The sequence below is a fragment of the Dromiciops gliroides genome, chromosome 4 (genome assembly GCF_019393635.1).
Source record: "Dromiciops gliroides isolate mDroGli1 chromosome 4, mDroGli1.pri, whole genome shotgun sequence".
In the NCBI taxonomy this organism is placed as follows: Eukaryota; Metazoa; Chordata; class Mammalia; order Microbiotheria; family Microbiotheriidae; genus Dromiciops; species Dromiciops gliroides.
The window spans coordinates 184,470,729-184,483,996 of NC_057864.1; the positions used below are offsets into that span (position 1 = coordinate 184,470,729).

A 13,268-nucleotide genomic window follows, 5' to 3' on the forward strand; every position below is an offset into this window, starting at 1 on the left:
CACAGCTTCCTAAATTATTTTCCTAGCCTCTTATCCCACCACTCCTCCACCCTGAATATTGCTATCATTTCTCTTTAGTGCAGAACTGGATGGAGAAATTATTCCCCTCTTCAACTCCAGTGGCTTCCAATTTCCTGGAGGTTAAAATATAAGCTCCATTTAACTTTTAAAGTCCCTCACATGCTGGTCCCCCTCTTACCAGCCTCATTGAATACTACTCATCCTGCACGCTTTAATCAAGCCAAATTGGCCCTCACAAAATACTCTGGATTGGCTGTCCAACATAACTGAAATGAACTTTACTCAGTTTCTTTCCTTTAAGATGTGAGACCAGGAGGGGCACGGCTAGGTGGCGCAGTGGATAGAGCACCAGCCCTGGAGTCAGGAGGACCTGAGTTCAAATTTGACCTCAGACACTTAACACTTACTGTGTGACCCTGGGCAAGTCACTCAACCCCAATTGCCACACACACACACACACACACACACACACACACACGCACGCACAAAAAGAGACCAGGAATCATCTTCAAGCTTTTCCTGATCTCCCACAGCTGTTCTCAGTCCCAAATAACCTTGTACATATTGTACTCATTCACTTTTACAGAGTGTTGTCTCCATTACCCCTTAACTTCCTTGTGAGTAGAAAAAATTGATTTTTTTTTTGTACTTGTAGACCCAGCACTTAGTACAGAGCAGGATCATAATGCTTGCTGGTTGACTTGCAGTCTAAGGCCCTTTCCAAGATTCTACACCCTGTAAAGGAAATAGGAAGGAACCCACTTAGTCATATATGTACCTTGAAAGACTCTTCCTGTGGTATCTCATTCACATAAGAGGACTAAGCTAGTTCTATTAAGAGACCTGTTATAGAGCCTGGTAACTGTCTTCGGGAGGAAAATCTCAACTTAAAGTTACCAGGCAAAAATTCATTAAACACTTCTTATGTTAGGTATGTTCACAACCATCTTTTTGTCACCAGAACCACAAATCCAGATGCTCCTCACGCACTAGAGGACTAATCTAAGGGTCCTCATATTAGAGCACCCTACAATGGAAATACTATGAAGTTAATGTCCTCTTTGCCATGAAGCCATTTCCTGATCTGCAGAGCTGAAAGTGATTTCTCTCCTTTGCCCTATCACATGCTACCTTGTATTATCCTACTTGCTTAGATTATAAAGCCCACTAAGGCAGGGATCAATTTCTTGTTTTGTAAGCCTGACATTGCCTTACACATTGAGCAAATGATTAATGAATGGAAAAGTATTAAGTACTTACTATATGCCAAGCAGTGTGTTAATAAATGTCAAGTTGAATCCCAGAGGGCTTCTCTTGCAGAACTAAAGCCCCGCAGTTGTAAAAAACAAAACAAACCCTGGCTTTTCTCTGTTCCCACACCTACACAGTAGACTGGTCCTTCAACTCAGACTGATGGTGGTGATAGGCTATCTCAAAACAACAAATGTGCAAACATCCTGAAATAAAACCCCAATAGTATGGCTGTGCCAAACAAAAGCAAAGCCAAAACCTGGCCAAGATAAAAAGACGGGACCATCCAGGACTGACAGTCTGTCAAGTTTTATTTTATGAGCCAAATAGAAGGGTACTATGTACAGAGGAGATAGGGGAGAATCATTTCTTGGTCTCCTCCTCCTTAGACAAAGTCTTGATGATCTCCTCCTTCTTAGCCTGTAGACGCTCTTCCCGACGCTTTCGTGCTTCCTTAGTCTTGGACCGGCGAGCTTCAGCCTGGTCACTGAAGGGGTAGGACGAGAAAGGTGGAGTCAGTGGAAAGCAGTTTGAGATACCCTGTCGGGGCGCCCACTCAGTACTATCTTCCCTTTCCTGCAAACACTATGGCTCTGCCAGGGCCACAGGGGCTCTAAACCACAGGCTCCAAAGCTAGGCCAAAGTAGAAGAGGCACTCTCTCCCTCTAAGTTCTAACTCTGGCAGAGAAATGTTGATCTTGATAGAACTAATCCTACCTTAAAACACAGTATCTAAGTGTTTCATACATAACCCAATAGATGTTTCAAAAAACCATTTAAGACAAAACGTTTTAGGCCTATTTTAACTGTTCTATGGGAATTCATTAAGGGAACTTTGGAATGAATCTTAAAAACTTACGCCAGGAGCTTCTTCCGGGCCTTGTCTGCCTTCAGTTTATGAATGTGCTCCATGAGGATCCGCTTATTCTTGAACACATTACCCTTCACCTTCAAGTACAGGCTGTGGTACCTGAAAGTAAGAAGAGACCGGTAGATCCAGCAAGGTTGCCCACCTACTTACTGCCCCTCATTTCCACATAAAGCTGCTACCCTGTGGCAGGCACTATGGTACAAAGACAAAGATGAAATCAGTCCTGGCCTAACTTGCCAGGACAAGGGCTTGGCTTCTTTCCTTTCCCTCCACATTCATCCTGTGATAATAAACAACACAGCAAGGGGCTTCACACTACCTATGGAACTTGAGTCTTAATCCAAAGCAAACTGGATACAGACCTAGTTTTACGTAATTAGAATAAAAGTGGGACAAGCAGCTAAGGGGTAGGTGTGCTTACATATGGCGGTCAATCTTTTTGGATTCACGGTATCTTCGGAGTAGACGCCGTAGAATCCTCATTCGCCTCATCCAGGTCACCTTCTCAGGCATACGAGCATTGGCAGTACCCTTTCTCTTACCTGGGAGAAAATTTGGAGTGTTAGCCAGATTTCTGGAGGGTACAATATTTTTTTCTTGGGTTCATAGTGATACTCCCCCAACCCAAGAGAATTGTGACTCAAGACACATGATCAAGACCAGCTGCTTATACATGTCAATCCAATGTATAAGTGCCCAGAGCAAGAAGAACACTTCTGCTCAATCACCCTCAAATTTAAAAGAAAAACAAGACTTATTTCCCTATTCAGTGACAGGATGGTTTTAGAGACAAGAAGTCAGCCTTGGAATCAGGATGATCTAGGTTCAAATCCTGCTGCTCACAATGCTAATCAGATGTGTGATCTTGGGCAAGTCACTCAACCGTGCCTCAGTTTCCCCATGTCATAAAGATTGGATTCAAACGCTTCTATAAGTCTTCATTATAAATTGATGACACCATGAGTTAGGTCAACCCAAGTCCAAGATCCACCTTTGACATATCTTAGTACTTACCAATGCCCATGTGCCTGCCCTTCCGTCGAGCCAGAGTATTTTTTCGGCATCTGGCACGGGAGTGCACAGTAACAGGCTTCCGGATAATCAGCCCATCTTTAATCAGCTTCCGTATCTGCTGACCTAAGGATACAATCAGTAAAATTAGAATTAGGGTAAGGGGACTGGGATGTGGAATATAGAAAATGTTTCCCACTCTCAAAACACATACACACAGACTCCAGCTAGATAATTACTGATACTACCATAGTTGAAGGGTTTTCTTCATATTCTGCCACCACACACATCTAGAAAAAAGCTCTTAGTAAAAATAGCAAGCAGGATCAAGCAAGGCATCAATTTTATATTGAAGCATTACTCAATTCTGTATTATTCTTACTCTCCCTTCCTTTCTGATGATTTTCACCACGTCTTATTTCATCAAACTAGTTTCATGAGGGCAGGAATCTACTTGTAATTTTATCTTCCTTAGGCTTAGGCACTCTGGACAGTTTAATTCAATTATATAATCTTCCTGATATAGTTATATTTCAAAAAGTACATGCTGAAAGCCCAAATTGCCCCGACTCTTCCCTAAGTTCGGCACCTTTAATTCCTATCATTACTTACTATCCCCTTTGGCTTTTCACCTGACCATGGAACTAGACTACAGTTCTTTTCTATTATCTGGCTTATTGAATCAATAAGAATTTGTCAAGCACATACTATGTCAGGTACTAGAGACATAAAGAAAAGCAAAAGTCCCTGCCTTCAAGGCAAGTACCTTCCCTTCTCTCTAGGAAAAGACGCACAGGTAGTAATCTGGAGGAGAAAAATCACTAAAAGTCACATTTAAGTAGTGTTTGAGGTTTAAGTGTACTCCAGGCATGGACAATAATTTATGCAAAGGCATAGAAAAGGGAGATGGTATGCTTGTTGTGTTCTAAAAGCAAAGCAAATTTGACTTAAGAGGCTGAGTAAATGAAGGTGGAAAAAATATTTTAGCCCAGAAAGGTAGGTTGGAACCAGTATATAAAGAGCTTTAAAATGTAAAACAGAGGCAAGTTTGTATTTGATTTAATGGACTTTGGGAGCCACTGAAATGTATTAAACAGGAAAGTGTCCATGCTTTAAAAATACCACTGTGGTAGTTGTATCTCAAATGGATTGGAAAAGAAGGATCTGAGGTAGGGATACCAATTAAAGACTTTTTATGGAGGCGATACCTGTCTGAATCAAGAATATCAGATACTTGCTATTAAAACAGTTCCATTTTACACACATAAATTAGAGTGGGAGGGGAGAGAGATCCTAAGGATTCTCAATTTTTGCCCAGCCCTTCCCCAATACCAAATTAAAACTCCAAGGTAGTAGAGCGAGTCCTAAAGAATGCCCAAGTTTGAAGATATTTAGAAAATATGGAAACACAATCACTCAGAAAAGAAACTCCATCCATGTCCACAAACCCAAAGGGTACTTACGGGAATTGGCGTTGGCAATTTCATTGGTCTCATTGGGGTCAAGCCATACCTTCTTTTTTCCACATCGAAGGACACTAGAGGCAAGCCTCTTCTGAAGCCTGAGCATACTGCAAATTGGAGGGTGGGAGAACAGAAAGTCAGAAAGGGACAAACAATCCTATTTTTCAAGCTAAATCCCCTTGTCACAAGGGCAAACCAACACCTAGCAGTCTTTCCCCAACAAGTTTACCATTTAAACTATACTACAGACCCTCATGTAGAATTTTCCTAAATGGAGAAAGAGTACAGGCACTATATCTTGAAAGAAGATTATGTTAAGGAAATGGACAAGTTGTCTCATTCCCTTTTCCTCTTAACAAGTCCCAAGAATCTCAGTTTACTATGTTGTTACCTTCCTTTATTTCAGGGAAGCCCAGCCAGGTCAGTGGATTTGGGAGAATAATTCAGGCGTTACAGTGAAACAAAGCCCTGTAAACTCTTTCTTGAGATCTTCAGAACTTCCCCATGAGGTAGTTTAATAAATAATACGAGTACCAGCATCCCCACTTTACCCAAGGAAACTGAGATCTACATTGAACCAACTTGCTTGTGGCCGCAGGACTTTAGAATTCACAATAACATCTTGGTAAAATAGAAAAAACACTGGATTTGGAATCAAAGGACCCGAGTCTGAGTCCTAGCTTTAACCACGTGAAAGAAAGTGACTTAAAAGGGGGACCTCAGTTTCCAAATGTGTTATAAGGTAACTAGACTGGATGACTTAAATCAGATGACCATAAGACTTCGTCCACCCCTCTTAACAGATAAGGAGTTAATTGCCCTGGGTAGAGTTCAAACTCAAGTACAGACTTCAAAACCAGTGCTCTTACCACCATTACCTCAAGCTACCTAGGGTTAATTATAAAGTTTGACTTTCTGTAACCATTGTAATTTACAAAGGACCGAACTTAACTCCACCTCGTGGGGCAGAACAAACAGCTACCGTATTCCCCATGTTAATAGAGAAAAGGACCGAGGCTCTTAGAAGAATAAAGACAGGTCCAGGGTCGGCCAGCACCACGCAGACCTCCTCAGGCGCGAGTTTAGCCCGTTTCGCCCCTAACACTTCCCCCTTTCCCCATCATGCGAGGCCGAGGCCTAGTTTGAAGCCTAGGCCGAGGCCTGGTCTATCTCCGCCTCTGGCGCCGCCCGACCCCGGTCCCATACGCCCCGCGCCAACTCCCTCGGCCACCCTCTCTCAATGCAAAAATCCCACGCCAGTGCCTTGGGCCTAACCCGGCTGGGCCAGGTGGGTAAGGGGTAGTCCGAGAACGGGGACAGAGCTAGACGCAGACCTTACCTCATGGCTGCAGCCGCAGTGCGGAAAAGGAAGGGAGAGAGAAAGACGCAGGCCTAGCCCCTCCCATTATCAGCGTAGGGGAGAGGCCATTAGACACCCCTCCCAGACTTCCAGCTCCGCCCCTCTTTTGCCGTTCCTTCAAACCAAATTCCATTTACCTCTAGTATCCAGCTGGAATTGGGGCCAAGTTAGACGCAGAGTCCCGTTCTGATCTAAGAACGGCAGAAAAATTACCCCTCCCCGCTTAGAAAAGTGGTACAATCCGAAGGTGCTGCGCAGTGCGCTTGCGTAGAAAGTGGATCCGGCCTGTGGGTGTTGGGTTGGTGGGTGGCTCGGAAGTGGCGTAAGTAGCCGATATCGACGGAAATTAGATCCGGTGAACTGCGCAGGCGTGGCAGAGGTGGGGGGGGGGGGACCGGGGATTGGGGGGGGAATTGGGGGGGGGGGGAAGCGGGAGTTATCTATGCTACTCCTTGAAGTTTTGTTAAATTCGGTGGAAGGAAATACGTGGCGTCCCGAACTAAAGCCGCACCAAGACTTTTGGGACACCCTGGATAATTTCTAAGACTTTCCAGCGCTAAATCTGATATTCTTTGATGAAACTCTTATTTTTTCCAGCTTCTACTCTTAACTCCTCTTGATTGTTCCCCTCCTCCCCTCTCCTTGACACAGGACTTGAGAACAGAAGGGGAGGCTTGGGGAGAAAACAACAGGCATTTATTAAGCACCTACCTTGTATCAGAAACTGTGCTAGGCCCTTGAAACAGAAAAATGAAATTAACAGACCCTGCCCTCAAGCCAGTTACAGTCTATCAATAGGAAACAAATATATTCATAAAAATAGACTAAAAATTAATTTCTGGAAAGAGGGTACAGTCATAGGAAGGACACTTTGTTAACAATGGAACTAGGTTAAAAAAAAAACCCACCACACTGGAACTAGGGTTACAGAGGGCTCAAAGGGAGGGTAGGGAAGAGTCAGATTCAGAGGAAAGTTGGGACTAGCAGGTAAGTGTGAGGGAGCAAGGAAGGGAGCTTCAGCCAGGACCACTTAGAACTAGAAGCACCGATGTTGAGTGGAACCATAGGGTAGTCTTTCTCAGCAGAGATAATAGGGATTTTTCAGTCTCAGAAAATGGTAGAATAGGGAGCCGAGATGCAGAGATGTGCAGTCTCTGATTCTGCTTGGCAGGGCAAATGAGAGCTCTGGGGCCAGATGGGTTGTAGAGGGATGAAACATGTTTGAGAATTAAATGAGATAATGTTTGTAAATCGATTACCGCTGTTCCTAGCACCAGGTAGATGCTTAATAAGCTCCTTACCTCCTTCCCCTCCCTGCTCACCCTCAGGCAGATAGGCTGTGTTGAATAGATTATCTTCCCCAGAAGGGAGGGAAGTACAGGAAAGTATTAGTTCCTTGATTGGGGACTAGTATGGAATGGGAGGACAATGATCCGTGTCTGTCAAAGGAATCATCACACCAGCAAAGGTGATCCTTGAAATACCTCCCCCCCACGCTAATAGATTCCATACTCCATATGGTTTAGTTAGTGGACAGAGTTGGCCAGTTCTGCCTCTGACACATACCAGGAAGGTGATGGAACAAGCCACTTAGCTACAAGCGAAGAGAAGGTGTTGATCTACATTAACAGAAGGAAGTTCCAAACCGGGGTTTCTCCCACACTGATGAAATGACAGGTCTCGTCCATATCCCATCTTGAGATCAGGGGTTTTATTGATTTTGTTTTGTTTTGTTTTAAATCGTATCCCCAGAGTTCAGCAGTGGACTCAGAAGGAAGAAACATTTAAGATTGCATTCAACAAACATTATGTGCAAGACATCTTTGGAAGGCTGGAGATAGAAAAATGAAAAATGATACAGTCTCTCTTGTAATTCCATCAACTTGGGGAATTCCCAATATGGAACCTCCCTCCACTGATGTGGATACGCAACTTATCTATAAATATAGTCCTAAAGAGTTACCTGAGACACTCTGAAGTTAAGTACCTAGCCCAAGTTGGATACAAGGGATGTAGGCCTTTTCTCTCATTCCAATCCAAGGCAGGATCCCTCTGCCTAATAACCCATACTGTTCTCTCTGTGAATAACATGCTACTTTAAATGAGGTAATGTTAATAACCATTTCCTTCAGACCTCATATGTTTGTATCTTTCCAGTGCACTTATTGTTGTATATGTGGTTTTCTGTATTTACATCTTACCTTCTAGCAGACATAGACTGCATGCTCCTTGAGATCTGAGACCCAGTGTTTTATCTAAACTGTGCAAACTTTGTATCTTCCCCATGTCTTCTGCACACAATAAAAACAATAAATGTTTGCTAACCTGAAGGGGAAAAAGAAGATAGCCCTTACCATGAAAGAGCAACAATCACCAATCCTTGAAGTATGAAAGTAAAATGGGCAGAAATAATCTCTGTCAGATCTTTGGGGGGGGCTACCATGAAGATGATTTGAGAGAATCATTGTTAAAGCCCTTTGAGATGCAAGAAGGTTAAAAATAAGCAACACAGGGGCAGCTAGGTGGAGCAGTGGATAAAAAAGCACCGGCCCTGGATTCAAGAGGACCTGAGTTCAAATCCGGCCTCAGACACTTAACACTTACTAGCTGTGTGACCTTGGGCAAGTCACTTAACCCCAATTGCCTCACTAAAAAAAACAAAACAAAACAAAACAAAAACAAAAATAAGCAGCACATCAGCAAAGTAGTAGTGCAGTGGAAAACCCAGCAGAGCTAGGATCTCAAAACCTAGGCTCCAGTTCCAGATCTTCCCTATATAACCAAGGGTAAACTGCTTTCTTTCTCTATCAGCTTCCTCACAGGTTATATGACTTCTAATCCCTCTCAGCTCTAAATTTTGAGCATATGGTTGGGTTCTCACTAAGAATCCAAAGCCTCTATTTTTTTTTTATATCAGATTTTATTTTCAGATTCATTCAGATTCTATTCCATTTCACCAATCAAGAAATAAAAAAAAAAAGGAATACCCTTTTTACAAACAGGAATAGTAAAAAAAAAAAATTCCCACATTGGTCATGTCCCATCCCCCATGTCCCACCCCCCTGGCCCCCCAAAAAGTCTCAATCTATACTCTCTATTAAGAGGTAGATAGGGGCAGCTAGGTGGCACAGTGGATAGAGCACGGGCCCTGGAGTCAGGAGGACCTGAGTTCAAATCCGACCTCAGACACTTAACACTTACTAGCTGTGTGACCCTGGGCAAGTCACTTAACCCCAATTGCCTCACCAAAACAAAACAAACAAACAAAAAGAGGTGGATAATGTGTTTCATCTGGAATCCTCTGTAATTGTTTTTGGTCATTGTATTGATGAGAGTTCCTAAATCTTTCAAAGTTGTTTGTCTTTACCATATTGCTGTAATTGTAAAATTGTTCTCCTGGTTCTGCTCACTTCACTGTGTATCAGTTCATACAAGTCTTCCCAGGTTTCTTCTTTTTTTTTTAGTGAGGCAATTGGGGTTAAGTGACTTGCCCAGGGTCACACAGCTAGTAAGTGTTAAGTGTCTGAGACCGGATTTGAACTCAGGTCCTTCTGACTCTAGGGCAGGCGCTCTATCCACTGTGCTACCTAGCTGCCCCACCAGGTTTCTTCAAAACTGTTCCCTTCATCATTTCTTATGGCACAACAGTGTCTCATCACCTACATATACCATAACTTCTTCAGCCATTCCCCAATTGATGGGTAACCCATTAGTTTCCAATTCTTGCCACCATAAAAAAAAAAACCACTAAGCTTCCATTTGTGACAACTGCTTTTTCCTTCAAAGCCACTCCCCCTTAAATGAAATGTTAACTTGGCAGGGCAGCTAGGTGGCGCAGTGCATAAAGCACCAGCCCTGGATTCAAGAGAACCTGAGTTCAAATCTGGCCCCACTAGACACTTACTAGCTGTGTGACCCTGGGCAAGTCACTTAACTCTCATTGCCCCACCCAAAAAAAAAGAGGATAAATGTTAACTTGGCAGACACTCTCCAGTAAACTTTAAAAAAAAAAATAACTTAGATGGGGGGGGGGGCAAATCTGGCCTCAGACACTTGACACTTACTAGCTGTGTGACCCTGGGCAAGTCACTTAACCCCCATTGCCCCGCAAAAAAAAAAAAAGAAAGAAAAAATAACTTAAAGGCAAAGAGGGTACATTCATCAGATTTGCATATAACATGAAGCTGAGAGACAAAAATAAAACTCTGGATGACAGTAAAGATCCAGCTCTACTGAGCTGAGTCTTTTAAGATGAAATTCCCTAAGGATAAATGTAAAGTTTCACACTTGGGTTCAAAAAATCAATTTCACAATAGAAGATAAAAGTTAGGGAAGACATGGTTAGCCAGCAGTTTGTTTGGAGAAGTTCTGGGGACTTTAATTAATTGCAAACTCACTATGAGTCGGCATTGTGATAAGGAACCCCCAAAAAGCTGATATGATCTTGGGCTTCATTAAGAGGCAGAGCTTCCAGGAGGAAAGAGGTCATAGTCCTTATTTACACTGCCCAGGCCTGATTATATTGTGTTGAGTCTTGGGTGCCCTGGTTTTAGAAGAATATTAACAAAATGGAAATGGTGCAAAGGAAGACAATTAGGATGGTGAAAGGCCTTGAGTTCATGTCATTTAACCAGCCACTGAAGGAATTGGGAATGTTCAGCCTAGAGAAGAGAAGACTCTAGGAAAAGCAAAATGTTGCAGATCTTAAAAGGTATTTGTGGAAGAATGAATGAAAAAGCACTTATTCTGTATTTACTACGTGCCAAACACTGTTCTAGAAGACAGATTAGACATGTTTTGTTTGGCCCCAAAGGGTTGAACCAGAATCAATGGGTGGAATTTGCAAAAAGGCAAATTTAGGTTTGATTTCAGGAAAACCTTCCTAATGATGAGAATTGTCCAAATGTGGAACAGGCTCCCTCAGGTGCTGGTAGGTTCTCCTACATCAGAGGTCTTCAAGTAGAGGCTGGGTGGCTATTTGTTGGATCTGTTATAATGGAGATTCCTTTCATTTATAGATTGGTCCTTCTTCCCCCTCCCCAACTTCCGTGTGATTCAGTTGTCACACAATTACTAATTAAATTAATCCACTTTTATTATTAAGACCCTTTCATTTACAGAAGATACTGGGTTAGGCTCTAGAGATTCAAAGATAATAAATCTTTTGCCTTTCAAAGATGACAAAGATGAAGGGCTCCTCCCTGCCCTCCGGGAGGCTACATTCTAATAGTGTATGTACAGACTTCAACATCTCTATGAATTAGTAGACCTTGAAGAGTTTCTTTGGCCAAAAAGACAAAGCAAACCAAAATATCACTGACACCAATGTGGTAATGGACCTCCACATACTTAGCTGGGTTGGACATCTAGTTTAGGCTTAATTTGGTGATCCTTGAGCACCAGATATACAATCCCTTAGTGGGGCCAGGCTCCAAAAGTTTTTCTAGCTTAACATGATTTCCCAGAACCTGTCCTGTGGGGCAGTGTTTGAGGCATCTGAATAGCATTTCTTTAGAGGAATAGAGGGAAGAAGAAGAAATGAGAAACGGAGTGGGAACCATTTTGATATAGTAGATGAAGTGATAGAACCTTGAGTTAGAAGTGAGGGAGGCAAGGGGCGGCTAGGTGGCACAGTGAATAAAGCACCGGCCCTGGAGTCAGGAGTACCTGAGTTCAAATCTGGCCTCAGACACTTAACACTTACTAGCTGTGTGACCCTGGGCAAGTCACTTAACCCCAATTGCCTCACTTAAAAAAAAAAAAAAGAAGAAGTGAGGGAGGCAGGTAGCTAGGTGGCGCAGCAGATAGAGCACCGGCCCTAGATTCAGGAAGACCTGAGTTCAAATCTGGCCTCAGACAATTGAGACTTACTAGCTGTGTGACCCTGGGCAAGTCACTTAACCCCAATTGCCCAGAAAAAGAAAAGTGAGGGAGGCCTGGATTTAAATCCTGTCTCTGATTCTTACTTTTACCATAGATAAGTTACATAACCTTTCTGAGCCTTGGTCTCTTCATCTGTAAAATAGAGATAATACCTGAAGTGCTTATCTTGGGGTTGTTATGAAATATAAAAGAGATTATCTACGAATGCTGATTTAGAAACTTTACAACTCTGTACAAGTGGCAGTTATTATTTATTAAGATGAAACAATAGCATAAAATTTTGAAAGCCTTCTGTCCACTAAACAACACTGCCAGGAAGGCAGTCCAAATATTACTTATCTCCATTTTACAGATATGTAAACTCAGAGAAGTTACTTGTTCAAGGTCACAAAACTAGGCCAATGTCAAACCCAGGATTTGAGAACTCAGGCTTCTGACTGGGGGGGGGGGGGGCGGGGCGCGAAGGGGAGAGACAGCTTTCTGAGACACCAAACTACCTTTCTTGTAGAAAAATGAATCTGATATCATGTAGAATGTGATTGTTGCCCTACCTATCCCTACTAAAGGAAGGGCCACTAAGAGTGAAAACAGAAGTGTCTGGATAATCCAATCACTGGCTAATCAGAACCTTGCATAATGGAAAACTGATTGCTCAGTGGACCAATTCACTTCAAGTCAACCAACAGTAGTACAATGCTAGGCATTGGGGATAGATTAAAAAGTAGAAAAACAAAGCAAAACAAAAAAAATAAAGAAAAAGTTCCTACTATTCTACTGAAATAGCAAGAAATATTGTGTGTGTGAAGCAATTGGGGTTAAGTGACTTGCCCAGGGTCACACAGCTAGTGTCAAATGTCTGAGGTCGCATTTGAATTCAGGTCCTCCTGACTCCAGGGCTGGTGCTCTATCCCACTGCGCCACCTAGCTGCCCCAAGAAGTATTTTTGATAAATATTCTCCAACTGCCCCTCCCCACTCCCAACCCAAATTAATCAAGCCCTGTTTAGGGCAAAGGGACCCTTCTATCCACCACTTGTTTATCTTTCTCATCCCCTGGCCTTCTGGCCCCACACTTTACAATAACAATTATCACTATGGCCTCCACCTACGTAGGACTTTACAATTTACAAAATTCTTTCTTGTGAGGCAGGCCAACTATCACTCTTTCCCACCTGGCTCCCTCCTTAAATGTAGTGGTGGTTAGGGGCTCTCAGCTGCTCTGCCCAAATCTTTGCCCCAAATCAAAGATCGTCAGATCATAAGATTCAGAGCTGGAAGGGACTTTAGAAATTATGTAGTCTAAACCTCATTTTCAGAAGAGGAAACTGAGGGACAGAAAGGTTGGATGTTATTATTATTATTATTATTTTTTTTTTTTGGTGAGGCAATTGGAGTTAAGTGACTTGCCC

At 42.7% G+C, this 13,268-nt stretch overlaps 1 protein-coding gene across 2 annotated transcripts; it reads right to left on the reverse strand.

Moving 5' to 3' along the window:
• Nucleotides 1-1,565: 1,565 nt before the first annotated feature.
• On the reverse strand, nucleotides 1,566-6,262 carry RPL19 (ribosomal protein L19). 2 transcript variants are annotated; one of them, XM_043964023.1, is made up of 6 exons: nucleotides 6,115-6,262; nucleotides 4,618-4,724; nucleotides 3,158-3,280; nucleotides 2,565-2,685; nucleotides 2,132-2,242; nucleotides 1,566-1,759 (listed from the first exon to the last, which is right to left on the reverse strand). In XM_043964023.1, the coding sequence occupies exons 2-6, from the start codon at nucleotides 4,721-4,723 to the stop codon at nucleotides 1,636-1,638; spliced, it is 585 nt and encodes a 194-aa protein (XP_043819958.1). In that variant the 5' UTR covers nucleotide 4,724; nucleotides 6,115-6,262; the 3' UTR covers nucleotides 1,566-1,635. The 2 variants fall into 2 exon arrangements, with proteins under 2 accessions (XP_043819958.1, XP_043819957.1); XM_043964022.1 differs by lacking the exon at nucleotides 6,115-6,262 and adding an exon at nucleotides 5,957-6,090.
• Nucleotides 6,263-13,268: the final 7,006 nt, after the last annotated feature.